The sequence below is a fragment of the Dasypus novemcinctus genome, chromosome 2 (genome assembly GCF_030445035.2).
Source record: "Dasypus novemcinctus isolate mDasNov1 chromosome 2, mDasNov1.1.hap2, whole genome shotgun sequence".
NCBI classification, from domain to species: Eukaryota; Metazoa; Chordata; class Mammalia; order Cingulata; family Dasypodidae; genus Dasypus; species Dasypus novemcinctus.
In genome coordinates this window covers 159,585,502-159,605,843 of record NC_080674.1, presented here as the reverse complement: position 1 = coordinate 159,605,843, position 20,342 = coordinate 159,585,502, and the positions used below count along the sequence as shown (strand labels likewise).

Genomic DNA, 20,342 nt, shown 5'->3' with positions numbered 1-20,342 from the left:
CCTGGATGCCAAAAGGTGGGGCATGATGATAATGCCAGATTAGTGGTTTCTATGGAAGACCCAAGAAGAATTTCTTTTTTAATCCTTTCTCCTGGCTAATAATAGGAAATAGTGGTTCTCAACTACTATGATCAATAAGAGTCACTCACCACAGCAGTGATTCTAAGTGAAGGGGAAGGGAATACATACTTTGAAAAAATTCTGCATTCCCCTCCCAACTCTCTTCTGTTACTCTCCTGCTTGATTTCTAATTTTACTCTACCAAAAGCAAACCACATGTAATTTCAAGCAAAGCCAACATTTCCTGATATGTTAAAAAGTTGTACTAGGTGGTCTGAGGTCCCTTTCTAGTCTAAGTGTCTACAACCAAGTAATTAAAGTACGGCTGACTGAAATCCACTGGGTAAGTAAGAGGCAGCTTATATTACCTCTGGAGTCTATAGACCAGGGTTTGAATTCTGAATCTACCCCTCATACACCTTGAACATTCAAAACAAGAAAACTTTAATTATTTTTATCTCTAAGATCTTGTGCAGCTCTGATATTTCATGTATAGTAATTACCTTAGCCAGAAACAATCACTTGTTCCATTGTTTCTTACCTGATAAACTCCAGCCATAAAGGTTACTGTGCTGCCGACTCTAATTGCATAACAATTTTTGTCACATATCTCACCTAATGTCTGGTTTAACAGTGTGCTCCCATTTGAAACCATTCCTAAAGAAGGAATACTATGGACAGTCTCATAGCCAGCTTCTTGTAGTTCTCGGTCAACTACCTCACCAATCATAAGGCACAGTACACCAAAAATGCCCACAGAGATATGACGGGAGGTACCCAATAGGAAATAAATGATGCTAGCAAAAAATGATGTGTACAGACCATAAATAGGTTCCTGGCCAGCCAAAAGGGAATAAGCAATGGACTGGGGCACCAATAAAATGCCCACGATCAAGCCAGACATCACATCTCCTAAAATGTTTTTCTTCAGATCATATTTGGGGAGCCACTGCAAAACAGGAAGGAAACCAAAAATCATATTTTTGGCTTTGGCTGGGCTGCACTGACAATTCTTCTGTAGTTTTTTGATGACAAATTGCTTGCAGTTAGTATGTGATTGCTCTTGAGACTCGATATGGATCCTAGAATGAGGTCTATGTTGATTATTGGCCCAAAATTGCTTCAAGTCAGGACTTGGTTCTTTTTGAGGCTCTGGATGGATCCTAGACTGAAGATTGTATTGGTCATTTTCTTCAGATGAGTCCCTGCATGAAAGGTCATGTTGCTCTTTACTTTCCGAGGACATTTCTGGAGATGGGTGTTTCAGCTTCCTATCCCAGAAAAAAACACCAGAGGTAACAGATTAAAGTAATTCTCAGCAATTAACAATCCTACTTGTCATCCATGAGAATTAAGAGGAGTTCGGTTTTGGGGTAAGTATGTTACATCCAATTTCCTTAATGGAACCTCATTTGTCTTGGTCAGGGGGAAAAGAAAAATAAGAACCAAACAAATGTAGCAATGTCAAAACAAATGGTTGGATACAGGGCTTCCTAAGAAACAAACCTTCAGGGATTCCTCTCCATTTCTGCCTGCTTGCCTGCAGTTTTGTTTACTTTTGCCAAAAAGATGTCGGGGTAGCCTTTGTCCTCCCTTTCATATGCTATCAATTGCTTTGTCCCCAGGTTTTTCACCTCCCTGGTGTACTGCAAGATTCTAGTCTCAAACACTCACCTCTACCTGCCAGTCCCTGAAGAAAGGAAGATGGTCAAGTTTTTTTTTGTGTGTGTGTTTTTTTTTAGGGGGTCCCTTTCTAAATAACCCACTAATTATTGAGAATAAATAGAAGAAAAAGTGGATGAGAGGGTAGAGATAAATTTTCATGGCAATAAAGAGAAACTAGGAATGGATTTAGGTATTTGAAATGCATGCCTTCATTTGCTAGGAAAGGGGGCAGAGAAATTGATGAGAGGGTGTTAAAGTGTAACAAATGTCAAGAACATGGGGCAAGTGTCCAATATATGCTCTGGAAGGTTCTGAACTATTCCACTGCATTCTAATATGGAATCATGGACCCTTTGAGCAGGGCCCACATTCATACAAGGCAGGATTTGCTTTACTATTCTAAGTACACACTGTGAAACACAGGCTAAATGGAGGAGCAATGTTGCCCTGATCTTCCACTTAGAGGGTGTCCTGCATCTCTGGGTCCTTAACTGCAGAACTCGTGCACTAAGACATACAACTAGGAACTACAGGAAAATAAAGGAGGTAAAAAGAACTGAAAATAGAGAAGAACAACAACAACACAAAATAAGACTTGCAATGTGAGTAAAAGATGAGGAAAAAGAACCAGGCTTTCAAAGGAGTACAGTATAAACTATTTATAGAATATTTCAAGAATCAGTGCCTTTTGTGTAGCTATTTAACTTAGAATGGTCATCCTCCTCTCTGCCTGCCAAGATCCTAATCATTTTTAAAAACCTAGTTAAAATGCTACCTCTTCAACAAAGCACTAGGCAATCTCCCCTAGCCCAAATAATCATAACACTCTCTGTGTCCCATAACATTTTTTACCTCTATTATAGTCCTAACCACACTCTTGTGTGCTCCTGGAGAGGACATCTTGTTCATCACTGAAAGTAATCCTCACTGAATGTACTATAGTAACTCTGAGATAGCAGGCTTACAAAAGATTTAAATGAATGAAAAAAGCAAATTAATAAACAAATTAATGACTGTGGCCAGACACAGATAAACTATATTCATTAGATGAAGACTCAGGAAGCTTCCTGTTTTGGAATGGACAGAAAAATGGGTCCTTATGAGGTTCTATAAACCTAACATTACCAAGATGCCACACTCCAGGAACCATGACCCATTCAAGAACACAATATATGTAAAAGTAACCTACATTTATTGTAATTAGCTTGACGGGGCCATAATTGTTCATTCCACTGAACAAGAGTAAAATAATAATCAGTTATTTGATTGCCTGGTGAAGTAGATGAGGAAGAAAAGAATAAATTTAGATACCCACTGACCCTGAGGAAATCAATCAGACTGGGAGACATACACAGCACTTCTTTGTTCTTCAATGGGACTGGTATATAACCCTTTCCACTTCCTGCTTTCAGTCCAAGCTGACTTGAATGCACTTCTTATGCCCGTCTATATTGGAGCAGATTTTGGTAATTTCTGGATCAAAGGGCCTGTCCAAACCTAGGATATGTAAAAGAGGCATTAAAAAAATACCTACATTCTATATATCTTGTTCTATATGTCTGCTTCCTGGGAAGGAAAAAGATAAAGAGTAATGGTAGAAAGTACAACAGAGATGGAAACTGTAAGAGAGTATCAAATAGAAATGTTAAAAGTAAAACACAGTAACAAAGATGAAGAATGCCTTTGATAGGCTCATCTGCAGACTTGACACAGCCAAAGGAAAAAATTAATGAACGTTAAGATTGGTCAAGAGAAATTACCTAAACTGAAAGACAAAAAGAAACAACTGAATTAAAAAAACAGTAACAGCAGGATAATAGAACATCCAAGAACTGTGGGACATATCAAATAATCTAACATATGCCTAATTAGATTCCCAAAAGTAGAAGACAGAAAGGACAGGGTAGAAGAAATATTTGAAGATATAGTGACCGTGAAGTTTCCAAAATTATTGAAAGACACAAAACTAAAGATCGAAGAAGTTCAGAGGATACAAAGCAAGATAAACACAAACTCTTAGACATATCATATTCAAGCTGCTGAAAACAAAGGAAAAGGAAAATCCTGAAGGCAACCAAAGGAAAAAACTCCCATTACATTCAGAGGAACAAGGAGAACTACAGGAGACTTCTGAAAGGTAAACCATGCAAGCCAGAAGATGATGGATCATATCTTTATCACAGAAAAACTACACATTGGATGGATTATATGGTATGTGAATATATCTCAATAAACTGCTTTTATTTAAAAAATCAATTGTCCCACCACCAAGCAGATATTAGCAATATATATCCTTACCATCTATTTTCTATGCAATGTTTTCTTGGTAATGGTTTTGAATTGGTTGTGATCCTTTTCTTTCTCCAGTTGGCATTAAAAAATAAAGACTATTCAAAGTTGTAAAAACATCAGGGTAAGTTCTTCTTAATGAAAATAAAGTAAGGCCTTTATATTTAATTGGTTCTTAAATAGTAGACATCACTAAAATTAAATGAAAGGCTATTAGGACTTTAACTTTCTGGGCCTCCGTTTTCTTATCTATAAAATAGAGTCATAATAGATCTCCCCCATGATTCCGACTAGGAAATGAATCATTGTCACATTGATAATTATGATGGAATGGCTCAGAAGTTGTCACAGAAATGGGAAGGGGGAAACGGACTTTGGCCCAGTGGTTAGGGCGTCCGTCTACCATATGGGAGGTCTGCGGTTCAAACCCCGGGCCTCCTTGACCCGTGTGGAGCTGGCCATGTGCAGCGCTGATGCGCGCAAGGAGTGCCGTGCCACGCAAGGGTGTCCCCCGCGTGAGGGAGCACCACGCGCAAGGAGTGCGCCGGTGAGGAGAGCCGCCCAGGGTGAAAAGAAAGAGCAGCCTGCCCAGGAATGGCGCCGCCCACACTTCCCGTGCCGCTGACGACAACAGAAGCGGACAAAGAAACAAGACGCAAGCAAATAGACACCAAGAACAGACAACCGGGGGGGGGGGGGGGGATTAAATAAATAAATAAATCTTTTAAAAAAAAGGTTTAAAAAAAAAATTAAAAAAAAAAAAAGAAATGGGAAGGCACTTTCTAAATAAAACAATGTCTACTTTTGGTCAGTAACTGCAGCATATACTTTTTTTCCATCTTTATAAATTGATTTATATTTACATGTTATATAAATGCAGGCATATGATATATATAAAGTACTTTGTGTCTGTTTACTTACACAGTGTAAGAGGTTTTTTGTGTTTTTTTCCCTAATATTAACATCTTATAGTATTAATATACATTTGTTTAGTTTTGCATTAGTCAGCCAAAGGGGTGCTGATGCAAAGTACCAGAAATCCGTGGCTTTTATAAATGGTATTTATTTGGGGTAGAAACTTACAGTCACAATGCCATAAAGAGTAAGTTATGCCTCTCACCAAAGTCTACTGGCAAGTGTTGGAGCAAGATGGCTGCCAGTCTCTGTGAGGGTTCACAGCCTTCCTTTTCCTCTTAAGTCTCCATGATCTCAGCTTTCTGTCTCAGCCATAGGCTGACATAAGGCTTGGCTCTCTTCCCAGGGTTCCTTTCTTTCCAGGTTCAGCTGCTCTGCTTTCTCCACAAGTCCAGCTATAAACTCTCAAGAGAATGGCTTGGCTCTCTCTCTGGGGCTCCAGCATCAAAAACTCAGCTCTCTCCTCTTCCCTCACATTTTCTGTGTGAGTGTCTGCCCACTGAGGAAGCAGGGACTCAATGTCCTACTGAAGTGGCCGAATCAAAGCTGTAATCTTAATTTAATCAAAAGTGAAACCTCTGAATTTAATACAATCAAAGGGGAACACACCCAGTGGAAAAAGCCGTTTACAAACATAATCAATACTTCTTTTTGGAATTCATCAATAATATCAAACTGCCACAAGTTTCAAAGAAAAATAGTCTTATATATGCAGTATTACCCATATTCATATTTCACATGAGGTTTCACTATGCTATACAGTCCCACGCTATATACTTTGGCTTTCCTTCTAGTATACGTGACCTTAGACTTTCCCTTTCAACCATTATTATACCAATATTAATAGCACTGCTGGTTACAAATAGTATGGTGTGCTTTCACTTTTTCTATCCATTTCCAAAGATTAACAAACAACCTTTTTACCAATTCTGCACAGATTAACCCTCAGCTTTCCATTCTCTAACATTCTATTTTCTGGTGACCTATATTCTAGTATTAACTCCACGAGAATTTGAGTCTTTTTGTTGCTATTGTAAATGGGTTTTACCCGATTTCCTCCTCAGATTATTCAATACTAATGAACATAAACATTACTGATTTTTTCCATGTTGATATTGTACCCTGCCACTTTGCTGAACTTGTTTATTAAATCAAGTAGCTTTCTGGTAGACATTTCAGAATTTTCTAAATAAAAGATCAGGTCATATGTGTATAGTGAGAGTTTTGCATTCTCTTTTCCAATTTGAATGCCTTTTTTTTTTTTAAGATTTATTTTTTATTTCTTTCTTTCCCCTTGTCCCCCTTGTCCCCCTTCCCCCCAACTGTCTGCTATCTGTGTCCATTCGCTGAGTGTTCTTCTGTGACCGCTTCTATCCTTATCCGCAGCACTGGGAATCTGTGTTTCTTTTTGTTGCGTCATCTTGTGTCAGCTCTCCGTGTGTGCGGCGCCATTCCTGGGCAGGCTGCACTTTCGCACTGGGCGGCTCTCCCTACAGGCACACTCCTTGCGTGTGGGACTCGCACTCCTTGTGCGCATCAGCACTGTGCATGGGCCAGCTCCACAAGGGTCAAGGAGGCCCGGGGTTTGAACCGCGGACCTCCCATGTGGTAGATGGACGCCCTAACCACTGGGCCAAGTCCACTTCACTGCCTTTTATTTCTTTTTCTTGCCTAACTGTAAAGCAATACTGAATAACAGTGGAAACAGTGGGCATCCTTATCTTGTTCCTTATCTTAGAGGGAAAGCTTTCAACCTTTCCCCATTGAGTACAATGTTGGCTGTGGGTTTTATATATATGCCCTTTTTCATATTGAGGAATGTTCCTTCTATTCCTATCTTTTAAAGTGAGTGTTTTTATTAAACACTGAATGACTTTCCTGCATTGACCAAGATAATCATATGGGTTTTTCTCTTCAATTTGTTAATGCGGTGTATTACATTAATTGATTTTCTTATGTAGAACCACTCCTGCACATCAGGAATAAATCCCCCTTGGTCACGGTATATAGTTCTTTTGGTATGCTAGTGGATTCTATTTGAAAGTATTTGTTGATTTTTGCATCTATGTTCATTACAGAGATCAGTCTCTAAAGTTCTTTTCTTGTAGTATCTTTATCTGGTTTTGGTATTAGGGTGATGTTGGCTTTCTAAAATGTGTTGGATAATTTCCTGCTGCAATTTTTTGGAAGAGTTTAAACAGGGCTGGTGATAATTCTTCTTGAAATGCTTGGTAGAATTCACCTGTGAAGCAATCTAGTCCTGGACTTTTCTTTGTTGGGAGATTTTTGATGGCTGTTTTAATCTTCTTAAATGTGACTGGATTGTTGAGTTCTTGTACTTCTTGCAGCATCAGTGAAGGTTGTTCGTGCATTTCTAGGAATTTGTCCATATCCTCTAGATTGTCTAGTTGGTTGGCATACAGTTTCTCATAATATCTTTTTTTTTAAGATTTTTAAATTTCTCCTTCTCACCCCACCCCCCACCCCTGTTGTTGGCTCTCTGTGTCAATTTGTTCTTCTGGGTCTGCTTGTCTTCTCTTTAGGCAGCACCAGAAACCGATCCTGGGACCTTCTGGAGTGGGAAAGAGGCACTCAATCTCTTGAGCTACCTTAACTGCCTGGTCTGCTGTGCCTCTTACAGTCTCTCCTCTATGTCTCTTTTTTGTTGTGTCATCTTGCTGAGCCAGCTCTCTGTGCAGGCCAACACTTCTGTGTGGGCCAGCACTCCTGTGCAGGCCAGCACTTTGGGTGGGCCGGCTCTCCGCTTGGGCCAGCTTGCCTTCACCAGGAGGCCCCAGGAATTGAACTCTAGACCTCCCATATGGTAGATGGGAGCCCAGTCACCTGAGCCACAATTGCTTCCCTATAATATCCTTTTTTTAAAAAAGATTTATTTTATTTCTTTCTCCCCCCCCCCCCCCCCATTGTCTGCTCTCTGTGTCCATTCACTGTGTGTTCTTTTGCATCTGCTTGCATTATCAGGCAGCACTGGGAAACTGTGTCTCTTTTTTGTTGTGCCATCTGCTGCATCAGTTCTCCGTGTATGTGGTGCTACTCCTAGCTGGGCTGTGCTTTTTTCATGTGGGGTGGCTCTCCTTGTGGGGCACACTCCTTGTGCATGGGACCCCTTATGCAGGGGCACCCATGTGGCATGGCACTCCTTGCATGTGGCAGCACTGCACATGGGCCAGCTTACCCCACGGTTCAGGAGGCCTTGGGGATCAAACCCTGGACCCTCCATATGGTAGATGGACACTCTATCCGTTCAGCCATGCCCACTTCCCCATAATATCCTTTTATAAACCTTTTTATTTCCATAGCATCAGTCATAATTTCCCCCCTTTAATTTCTAATTTTATTTATTTGCATCTTCTCTCTTTTTATCCTTGTTAGTTTAGCTAACAAAAGATCAATTTTATTGATCTTCTCAAAGAACCAGCTTTTGGTTTTGTTGATTTTCTCTATTGCTTTTTGTTCTCAATTTCATTTATTTCTGCTTTAATCATTATTATATCTTTCCTTCTGCTTGCTTTGGGATTGGTTTGCTGTTCTTTTTCTCATTTCTCCAGTTGTTCAGTTAGATCTTTGATTTTAGCTCTTTCTTCTTTTTTATTATAGGTGTTTAAGGCTATCAATTTCCATCTCAAAACTGCCTTCACTATATCCCATAAGTTTTGATAAGTGTGTTCTCCTTTTCATTTGTCTCGATTTATCTACTAATTTCTATTACAATTTATTCTTTGACCCAGTTTGTTTAGACCACATATTTGTGAATTTTTCCCTCTCCTATCAATTACTGACTTCTAGTTTCAATCCATTATGTTCTGAGAAGGTGCTTCATATAATTTCAATCTTTTTATACTTATTGAGACCTGTCTTGGGACCCAACATGTGCTCTATCCTGGAGAAAGATCCATGAGCCCTTGAGAAGAATATATAATCTGCTGATTTGGGATGCAATGTTCTGGATATGTCTGTTAGGTCTAGCTTATTTATCATATTAAATCATCTGTTTCCTTGTTGATCTTCTGTGTAGATGCTCTATCTAATGATGTGAATGGTGTGTTGAAGTCTCCAACTATTAGAGTAGAGATGTCTATTTCTCCTTTCAGTTTTGCCAGAGTTTTTCTCATGTATTTTGGGGCACCATGGTTAGGTGCATAGATAGTTATGACTGTTATATCTTCCTGGTAGATTGTCCCTTTTAGTAATATATAACGGCCTTCTGTATCTCTTAAAACTTTTTTGTATTTAAAGTCTGTTTTGTCCAATATTGGTATAGCTACCTCTGCTCTTTTTGGTTACTGTTAGCATGGGGTACCTTATTCCAACCTTTCACTTTCAGCTGGTTTGTAACCCTTGGGCCTAAGATGAGTCTCTTGCAGGCAGCATATGGATAGCTCATGTATTTTTTAATCTATTCTGTCAGCCTGTATCTTTTGATTCAGAAGTTTAATTCATTGACAGTCAATGATATTACTGTAAATGCATTATTTAGTTCCACCATTTTATTCTTTGACTTTTATATGTCATATTTTATTTTCATCTGTCTTTTATACCCTTACTGGATGTGATTTCCAAATATTTTCTCCCATTGAGTCAGCTACCTTTCCACAAAGTCCTTTGAGGTCCAAAAATGTTTAATGTTGAGGAGGTCCCGTTTATCTATTTTTTCCTTTTGTTGCTCCTGCTTTGGGTATAAAATGCAAGAAACCACCACCTACCACCAGGTCTTGAAGATGTTTTCCTAAATATTCTTTGAGTAGTATTATGGTCCTGGCTCTTATGTCTTTGATCCATTTTGAGTTGATTCTTGTGTAGGCAGTGTGATAGGGGTCCTCTTTCATTCTTTTGGTTATGGATATCCAGTTTTCCCAGTACTATTTGTTGAAGAGACTGCTTTGTCCTGTTAACATGGCTCAGGCAGTGAAATTCCTCCCATGTGGATCTTCTTTTTTAGAATGCTTTTGGCTATTTGGGTGCATTTTCTTTTCCAAATAAATTTGGTAATTGCCTTTTCTATTTCAGTGAAGTAGGCTGCTGGAATTTTGATTAGTATTGAAATTGAATCTATATATCAGTTTGGGCAAAATTGACTTCTTCATGATATTTATTCTTCCAATCCATGAACATGGAATGTCTTTCCATTTTTTAGGTCTTTTTAAATTTCTTTAAGCATTGTTTTGTAGTTTTCTGCATATAGGTCCTGTACTTCTTTCGTTAAATTCATTCCTAGGTATTTGAGTCATTTTCTTGCAATTGTAAATGGAATTTCCCCCCAATATTTTCTCTTCAGATTGTTTAGTACTAGTGTACAACATCATTACTGATTTTTGCATATTAATCTTGCATCCTGCCACTTTGGCCAAACTAATTAATTAGTTCAAGTAGCTTTGTCATGGATACTCTGGAATTTTCTAAATACAGGATCATGTCATCTGCAAACAGTGAGTTTTACTTCCTCTTTTCCTATTTGGATGCTTTTAATTATTTTTTCTTGTCTAATTGCTCTAGCTAGAACTTCTAATACAATATTGAATAACAATGGTGTCAGTGGGCATCCTTGTCTTGTTTCTGATCTTAGAGGGAAAGCTATCAACCTTTCCCCATTGAGTACAATGTTGGCTTTTTTACATGAGCCTTTTATTAGAATGAGGAATTTCCCTATTTCTATCTTTTGAAGTGTTTTATCAAAGAAGGATGCTGGATTTTGTCGAATGCCTTTTCTGAGTGAACTGAAATGATCATGTGGTTTTTTTTTCCTTCAATTTGTTAATGTCCTGTATTACTTTGATTGATTTTCTTAATGTTGAACCAAGCTTGCATACCAGGAATAAATCCCATTTGGTCATGATGTATAAGTCTTTTGATATGCTGTTGGAATCAATTTGCAAGTATTTTGTTGAGAATTTTTGCATCTATGTTCATTAGAGAGATTAGTCTGTAATTTTCTTTTCTTGTATTATCTTTTTTTTTTTTTTTTCTTGTAGTATCTTCATCTGGCTCTGGTATTAGGGTGATGCTGGCTTCATAAAATGTGTTGGGTAATATTCCTTTCTCTTCAATTTTTTGGAAGAGTTTAAACAGGATTGGTGTTAATTCTTTTTAAATGTTTGGTAGAATTCACCTCTGAAACCATCTGGTCCTGGACTTTTCTTTGCTGGGAAAGTTTTGATGATGGATTCAATATCTTCAAATACAATTGGTTTGTTAAGTTCTTGTATTTCTTGTAACATCACTGTAGGTTTTTTTGTGTATTTCTAGGAATTTGTCCAGTTCATCTAGATTGTCTAGTTTGTTGGCATACAGTTTCTCATAATATCCTATGATCTTTTTTTCCCCCTGTGGGGTCAGATGTTAATTGCCTTCCTTTCATTTCTGATTGTATTTATTTGCATCTTTTCTCTTTTTTTTTCTTTGTTAGTCTAGGGGTTTCTCAATTTAATTGATCTTCTCAAAGAACCAACTTTTGGTTTTGTTGATTTTCTCTATTGTTTTTATTCTCAACTATAATCTTCATTATTTCTTTTCTTCTGCTTGCATTGGGATTAGTTTGCTGTTCTTTTTCTAGTTTCTCTAGTTGTTCAGTTAAATCTTTGAGCTCTTTCTTCTTTTTTAATATAGGCATTCAAGGCTATAAATTTCCCTTTCAAGACTGCCTTTGCTGTATCCCATAAGTTTTGTTACATTGTATTCTCATTTTCATTTATCTCAATATATTTACTGATTTTACTTCCAATTTCTTCTTTGACTCACTGATTATTTAGGAGTGTGTTGTTCACCCTCCACACATCTGTGAATTAATTTTTTCCTATTATTGATTTCTAGTTTCATTCCATTATGATCTGAGAAGGTGCTTTGTAGAATTTCAGTCTTTTTATATTTATTGAGAGCTGCATTGTGCCCTAATATGTGGTCTATCCTGGAGAAGGATCCATAAGCACTTGAGAAGAATGTATAACCTGCTGATTTGGGATGCAATGTTCTGTATATGTCTGTTAGATGTAACTTGTTTATCATATTGTTCAAGTTCTCTGTTTCTTTGTTGCTCTTCTGTCTAGTTCTAGCTAATGATGTGAGTGTGGGGGGGTTGAAGTCTCCAATGATTATTGTAGAGATGTCTATTTCTCCCTTCAGTTTTGCAAGAGTTTGTTTCAGGTATTTTGGGGCACCCTGATTAAGTGCATAGATATTTATGACTGTTATATCTTCCTAGTGGTTTGTCACTTTTAATAATATATAATGGCCTTCTGTATCTTTTATAACTTTTTTTGCATTTAAAATGTGTTTTGTCTGATATTAGCACAGCTACCCCTGCTCTTTTTTGGTTACTATTTACATGGAATATCTTTTTCTGACCTTTTGCTTTCAGCTGATTTGTATCCCTGGGTCTAAGGTGAGTTTCTTGTAAGTGGCATATGGATGGTTCATGTTTTTTTAATCCTATCTGTCAGCCTGTAATTTTTGCATTCTCTTTTTATATATGCTACATCCATTTCCCAGTCTGTATCTCACCTGGAGAGTTTAATCCATTCACATTCACTGATGTTACTATAAATGCATTATTTACTTCAACCATTTTATCCTTTGGTTTTCATATGTCATATCATATTTTTGTCTGTCTTTTCACTCTTTTGTTATCCTTTCTCTATTCTTTCTTCTATATTCTCCTCCAGGTCTCTCTCTCCTGTCTATTTCAAGTTCTAAGGCTTCTGTAAATATTTCCTATAAAGATGGATTCTTTTTTGCAAACTCTCTTTGTTTGTTTGTGAATATTTTAAACTCACCTTCACATTTAAAGGACAATTTTGGTGGATAAAGAATTCTTGGTTGGCAGTTTTTCTCTTTCAGTATCCTAACTGTATTATACCACTCTCTTCTTGCCTCCATGGTTTCTGAAGGGAAATCTCCACTAAACTTTACTGGGTGTCCCTTGTATATGATGGTTTGCTACTCCCTTGCTGCTCTGAGAATTTTCTCTTTATCTTTGACATCTGACATTCTGAGTAGTATGTATCCTGGTTAGCTCTATTCAGATTTATTCTGATCAGAGTAAGGTGCACTTCTTGGACACATAAGTTCTTTTCTTTTGTGAGAGTTGGGAAATTTTCAGCTATTATTTCCTCAAATACTCTTTCTGCCCCTTTTTTCTTCTCCTTTTGGAACTCCCATGACATGTATGTTGTTGCATTTCATGTTGTCATTCAACTCTCTGAGCCCCTGCTCATTTTTTTCCATTGTTTTCTTTCTCTGTTCTCTCTTCAATTTTAGCTCTTCTGTCTGTGGCATCACTTATTCTTTCTTCTATCATTTCAAAGAAATGCTGTTGTATGCCTCTAACATGTGTTTTTTTTTTTAAAGATTTATTTTAATTATTTCTCTCCCCTGTCCCCTACCCCGTTGTCTGCTCTCTGTGTCGACTTGCTGTGTGTTCTGTGGCTGCTTGCACCCTTGGTGGCACCAGGAAACTGCATCTCTTTTTTGTTATGTCATCTTGCTGCATCAGCTCTCTGTGTGTGCAGGCCACTCCTGGGCAGGCTGCGCTTTTTTTTTTTCACACAGGGCGGCTCCTCTTGCAGGGCACATTCCTTGTGCATGGGGCATGCAGGGGCGCCCCCACATGGCATGGCACTCCTTGTGCACAACAGCTCTGCATGTGGGCCAGCTCACCACATGGGTCAGGAGGCTCTGGGGATTGAACCCTGGACCCTCCCATATAGTAGGCGGATGCTCTATCAGCTGAGCCATGTCCGCTTTCCTCTATTGTGTTTTTTACCTCATCTATTGTGTCTTTCATTTCCATAAGCTCTGTTACTTTTCCATTCAGGATTTCAAATTCTTTGCACTCACTCAATGTCTTCTTGATGTCATTTATCTCTTTAGTCCTACTGTCTCTCAACTCATTAATTTGATTTTGGAAATATGTATGCATTTTGCTTATTAGTTCTCTCAAATCCTGTGTCTCTTTTGGGGCTTTGATATATTCCTTTTCTCAGGCCATGTCTTCCATTTTCTTAGTACAACTTGTAATTTTTTTGCTGAAATCTAGGAATTTGATTAGGATGTAGTTTACTCAGATGCTCAATTTCTTTCTCTTTTGTAGCATTTTAGTGGTGGGAGGCTATGTTACCACTGCTTTTTGCTTCTTGGCTCGACCTGGATTGTTAGGATAGTCATTGCTAGTTGCTCTAAACTGGGCTCTAGACCCATTAATTGGTTGCAGACTGGCTTCCTAGGGCCTTGAGGAGGGAAGCTGTAAAGGCCAGGGAAAAAACCTCTCTTAATTATTTTTAATTTTCTCATCTGCACTTCCTTGGTCTGCCAGCAGATAGCACTCTTTGGCAGCTCTCAGAGTATATTTGTTGCCACACAGATCAGATGAATGTGACAGATTCCTGACTGGAGGCCAAGAGCCTTGTAATTCAAACTTTCTCAGTGACAGTTCTCCAGCCTTCTCTGGCAGCCCCCTCCCTTTTCCTGGGTCAGAAATATTTCCACTCCCCTCTGAGTCCTCAACAATCAATCCCTGTTAGTAGAGGAGGAGATTGGGAGGGTGTATATCTTTGGCCCCTTGCTGGTTCCCAAGGCAAACAATGAGGTGGCCCCACCTGGCCTGGAAAGGCTCCTGAGACACAGCAGACCAAATTTGTGAGTCACAATCTGATCAGTCTTAGGCTGTATCCCTCTCTCTCCCCTTTCCTGGGGTGGTGGATCCCTGGAGTGCCCTTTGTCTGTAGGGGCAGGCCCAGAGGCTTGAGAATTCTAAATTGTCTTTAGTCTGGGGGAGGGTGCCAGCAGCAGAAGCTGCTGGTTTCAACTCACAGTTCTGTCATAGCAATTCCCTTTCTTTGTCCCTTTCTCCTCTGGGCAGAGCTCAGCCTTTGCCTGTTGTCCTAAACCCCAGAAGATCATTTTCCAGGCTGTTTCAGTCCATCCTCTAGCTATTTTTCTGGAGGAGAAGAAATTTCCATGTCTTTTTACACTGCCACCTTCCCAGAAATCTCCAGCCTCATCTTCTCTTTAGGATGCACTGGGAACTGAACCTGGAACCTTCCATGTATGAGAGAGGCGCTCAATTGCTTGAGCCACCTCCATTCCTTGCTTTGTTGTCTCTTATTGTATTTCCTCTTTGTGTCTCCATGTTGTGTCATCTTGTTGTATCAGCTTGCCACATCAGCCCATCATGCCAGCCCACTGTCTTGCTTGTCTTCTCCAGGAGGCACCAGGAACTGAACCTGGGACTTCCAATGTAGTAGGCAGGAGCTCAATCGCTTGAGCCACATCTGCTTCCCCCCTTTCATTTTTTATTTTATTTATTTGTATCTTCTCTCTTTTTATCCTTGTTAGTCTAGCTAAGTATTTGTCAATTTTATTGACCTTCTCAAAGAACCAGGTCTTGGTTTTATTTATTTTTCTTCTCAATTTCATTTATCTCTGCTCTAATCTTTATTCTTTCTTTCCTTCTGCTTGCTTTGGGAATTGTTTGCTGTTCTTTTCTAGGTTCTCCAGTAGTCCAGTTAGACCTTTGATTTTAGCTCTTTATTCTTTTTTAATATAGGAATTCAGGACTATAAATTTCCCTCTCAGCAGTGCCTTCACTGTATCCCATAAGTTTTGATATGTTGTATTCTCATTTTCATTCATCTCCATGTATTTACTAATTTCACTTACAATTTCTTCTTTGACCCAGATTGTTTATGAATGTTTTGATCAGCCTGTACACATTTGTGAATTTTCCCCTTTCTTATTATTGATTTCCAGTTTTATTCTATTATGATCTGAGAAGGTACTTTGTATAATCCCAGTCTTCTTATATTAATTGAGACTGGCCTTGTAACCTAACACATAGTCTATCCTGGAGAAAGATTTGAGAAGAATGTATAACCTGCTGATTTGGGATGAAATACTCTGTATATGTCTATTAGGTCTAACTCTTATCATATTGTTCAAGACCTCTGTTTCCTTGTTGCTCTTCTGTCTAGATGCTCTATTTAATTATGTGAGTGGTGTGTTGAAGTCTCCAGCGATTATTGTAGAGATGTCCATTTCTCCCTTCAGTTTTGCCAGAGTTTGCCTCATGTGTTTTGGAGCACCCTGGTTAGGTGCACAGATATTTATAACTGTTACTTCTTTGGTGGATTATAACTTTTATAATATATAATGGCCTTCTGTATCTCTTATAATTTTTTTGCATTTAAAGTATTTCTTGTCCAATATTAGTATAGCTACACCTGCTGTTTTTTTGGTTACTGTTTGTGGTGAAGTATTTTTTTTTTTAGCTTTTCACTTTTTACTGGTTTGTATCTCTGGTCTAAGTTGAGTCTCTTGTAAGCAACATATAGAAGGCTCATGTTTTTATATCTATTCTGTCAGCATATATATATATATATATATATATATATATACACACACACATTTTTTTTTGGAGGTACCAGGGATTGAACTCAGGAGCTTCACACATGGGAAGCAGATGCTCAACCACTGAGCTATATCTGTTCCCCAATTAGAGTTGTGTTGTTGTTTTTTCCATTTGTTGTTATTAGGACGTACCAGGGAATGAACCCATGACTTTGTATATGGGAAGCAGGCACTCAATCACTTGAGCTACATCCATTGCCCTCAACCTATTCTTTTTTCCCCCTGAGGTACCAGGTCAAGGACTGAACCCGGGACCTCCTATGTGTGAAGCCGGCGCTCAACCACTGAGGCACATCAGTTCCCCTGAGTTGGACTTTTCATATGTTTGCTTGTTGTTTTGCTTTTTTTGTTTTTAGGAAGCACTGGGGATTGAACCTGAGATCTCCCATGTGAGAGGCAGGCCATTTCTGCCTGTCCTCTGGCTATTTTTTCTTGGAGAGAAGTGAGTCTTGTGTCTCTCTAATCCTGAAGCATATACTTTTAACTAATTAGTGCATATAAAACAATTTTGCAACTTGTTAACCTGAAATACCTTTTTAGAGGGAGGGGCTTGAAGGAGAATGATAAAATCTGCCTCTGAAACATAATGGTTCCAGTATGCTTCCCTCTATATGCATACTACATCTTCACAACAGAATGAGAAATCCACAAGAGCTTAAATAGTTTAGAAAAGCTTCAAGGGAAGAAGATATGTCATCTGAACTCTGATGTCTGGGTCAGAGTTGCAAGGATGAGAACAAGAAGGTGGACCTGGAATGTGGATAAGGGTGAGGAAAACATTAAGAGGAGTGGTTCTGAAGTTGGAGAGAAAAAAATCAGAAATGAGAATGGTCTGTTTAAAGAACAGGATGCAGAGAAGGGAATAATGGGAAAGGAGGCTGCAAAGGTACCTAGGAGAGATTCTGGAGGGCCCTGTATGTGAGGCTAAGAAAGTTAGACTTTAATCTGTAGGCAGTGCATAGACCCTGAATGTTTTTGAGAAAGTCACCTACTATATAATTCGATAAATAATTATATCTTATTACATTTTCTGTTCCAGTGTTCTATTATTCAATTGTTTTTCCTCTAAGTAATATTTTACCTTTTATCCATAAAAGGAAGAAAAAGTAAAATATTTTTTCTCCCTTTTATGGATAAAAAGTAATTTAAAGTTGTTTAAGAGAAAGTAAACTAAACCATAGACAAGTACAACCAAGACAGTGTCCATTTATACAGTCTCATCTATTCCTCCAACCTACTAATATCAGACAAATCTGAGGAAGATCACAGTATTGTAAGGCTTAGTGAAGGTAAGGATGAGCAAAACTTTCTGTATCCATCTCCACCTTATTCACAGGTGCCAGCAACTAGCATGGTTGGAACCCAGGGCACTATTCCAGGACCCTGCCCTAGAGCAGGGGTTCTTAACAAGGGGTCCATGAGCTTGAATTTAAATTTAAAAATCATTATTCTTGTAGGGATATACTGGTGTGGGTGTCATCTATTTATTATATAATACACAGAATAGTGTGGAATTAATAAGGGGTCCATGGTTTTCACCTACTGGCAAAAGTTTCCATAGAATAAAAAAGGTTTAAGAGTCCCTTCCCTAGACTGAGAAGTTAACACTGTAAGAAGACTGGCCCAGTGAAGAAAAAGGAAGGACCACTCCCCATCAGATGTAAACTCAGACCTCCTTGTTTGATGGACCTGCAACCCCTGCTTACTCCACAAGTGTTCCTAAGAGCCAAATCTTTTAAGACTGGGTAGGTTTACTTTTCTAGGTAAACACCTAGAGATTGGGTCTTGGTCTTCATTAAATCATAAACATCTATTAAGCTCCTACTATAGACTAACCACTGTGCTAGATACAATATATCAGAACCTGGACTCAAAGTTTGCCGTCAATCTTTCTTTTCCCTACCCCCACCCCCAAATATAATATATCAGTAAGTCCTGTCTGTTCTGTCTTAAGTAACATATCCATCCTCTCCCCTCTGCCCAGAGTATCCAGAATCCAATCACTTTTCACTATCCTCCACCATCTCTGTTGGGCTACTGCAATAGTCTACAATATCTGAAATCCTGCCTACCTTTCCACCTTCGTTTTTTACTAGACTTCTTGCTATTCCTAGAACATGTCAAGTTGATTCCCTCCTTTGCACTTGAATTCAAGTTCTCTTTATCTGGAACAAACTTCACCCAGATCTTTGCAGGCCTCTTCTCATCTTTCAGACCTAAGCTTATGGACAGTCTGAAGTTCTTTCATGAATCTCCAAAAGAAAAAGATTATGTTTTTTAACTAACCCATTCCCTGTAGGTGTGAGACCCTTTGGATTAGACCACATCAGTGAGGCATGAGTCAGGTTGACTCTCCACCCTTTTTCTGGGTCTGATAAAGGTGGAGACAGAGAGAGACAGACAAGAAAAGGAAGCTACCATTTTTGATCCTGCCATGTGAGAGGACTCCAGGTTCACTTTATAGCTGCAGAAAGACAAATAACTCCTGAGAGACGAGAAGAAGCCCCAAAGAGACAAGCCCTATGCCAGGTTGCCCACAGCTGAGCTCAGGAGATGGAGGGGAAAGCAGAGACCTTGGCATAGATTAGTGGCCATCTTGCTTTGCCATGTGGCAGGACTCTGAGAAAGCATCTCTGCTGATGCCTTGTGTCACAGTTTGAGATTATTTATGAATCCCAAAAAGAGAGAGATTATATTTGTAAACTAATCTATTCTTCTGGGTGTGATACCCTTTGATTGTATTAGATTCCACTAAGCTGTCTTTGACTAAATTACCTGTTAAGATTAGGGCTAAAAATTATTCAAGATGTCTGGTAATTTGAAGCTATATGTACCCCAGGAAAACATGTTCATAAATCCAATTCATTGTTGTAAGTGTAATAAACCCATTGTAAGTAGGCTCTTTTGATGAAGCTATTTCAGTTAAGGTGTGACCCACATCATTCAGGTTGGGTCTTAATCCTCCTACTGTAGTCCTTTATAAACAGAATGAATATATATATGTTGAGAGAAAGCCACAAAAGCAAGAAGCTGACATCAACGAAACCCATAAGAGAAGGGAGAGACCGGCAGACAATGCCATGTGCCTTGTTAAGTGGCAGAAGAGCCAATGATCAATCTTCAACAGCTGGTCTTCGGGAAGAAAGCACGGCCTTGAGATGCCTTGATTTGGACATTTTTCTGAACTTTAACTGTAAGTGAATGAATTCCAAAATGTTCAAGATCAACTCATTTCCTGGTATCTGTTTTAAGCAGTTTAGGAAACTAAAACAGATTTTGGAATCAGGAGAGTGGAGTGCTGTTATTGCAAATATCAAAAAATGTGAAAACAGCTTTGGAATTGGGTAATAGGTAAAGGCTAGAAGAATTATGAGATTTTTGATAGAAAAGGCTTAGATTGCTTTGAAGAGACTGCTGATAGAAATATGGATGTTAAGGGTACTTCAATGAAACCTTAGAACTGAAGCATGTCTAAGAAACTGGAATAAAGGCAGTACTTGTTTTAAAGTGACAGAGAACTTGGCAAAATTGAGGTCTGATATTAGATGGAAGGCAGAATTTGAAAGTGATGAGCTTGGATATTTAGCTGAGGAGATTTTTAAGCAAAGTGTGGAAAGTAGAGCCCATTTCCTCCTTGCAGCTTATAGTAAAAGGCATGAGGAAAGGGTCAAGCTGAGAATTGAACTTGAGTACAAAAAAACAACAGAAATGGATAGTTTGGAAAGTTCTGAGCTTCTGGAAATCAAGTCCCAGAGAATATTGCTCCATGTGAGGGTTTAACTGAATGTGAAACCAGTAAGCCACTTAGGTGCAAGTCAGCACTGAAGTAGCAGTTATCCAGGAAGGATCTGTGGGAAGTCCTACTGTCTGATAGTTTGGACTCTTTGTACTACATGCAAAACCACAAGTTTTTTTGGTGAGATCTGTATGAACAGAACCAATGCTAGCTTGGACTAAAAGGACAGAAAAGGGACAGACTGAAGGAAAAATGACTT

At 38.7% G+C, this 20,342-nt stretch overlaps 1 protein-coding gene across 3 annotated transcripts in view; it reads right to left on the bottom strand.

Moving 5' to 3' along the window:
• Nucleotides 1-20,342, bottom strand: part of SLC26A2 (solute carrier family 26 member 2) — a 61,548-nt gene that overhangs the window by 5,427 nt on the left and 35,779 nt on the right. The window contains exons 2-3 of one of the 3 annotated variants that reach the window (XM_071210691.1): nt 3,045-3,222; nt 602-1,331 (exon numbers count right to left, since the gene is read on the bottom strand). In XM_071210691.1, the coding sequence (XP_071066792.1) occupies nt 602-1,306 (705 nt within the window). In that variant the 5' untranslated portion in view covers nt 1,307-1,331; nt 3,045-3,222. Of the gene's footprint in view, nt 1-601; nt 1,332-3,044; nt 3,223-20,342 lie in introns of those variants that run through there. The other 2 variants (XM_071210693.1, XM_071210694.1) reach the window with 2 other exon arrangements.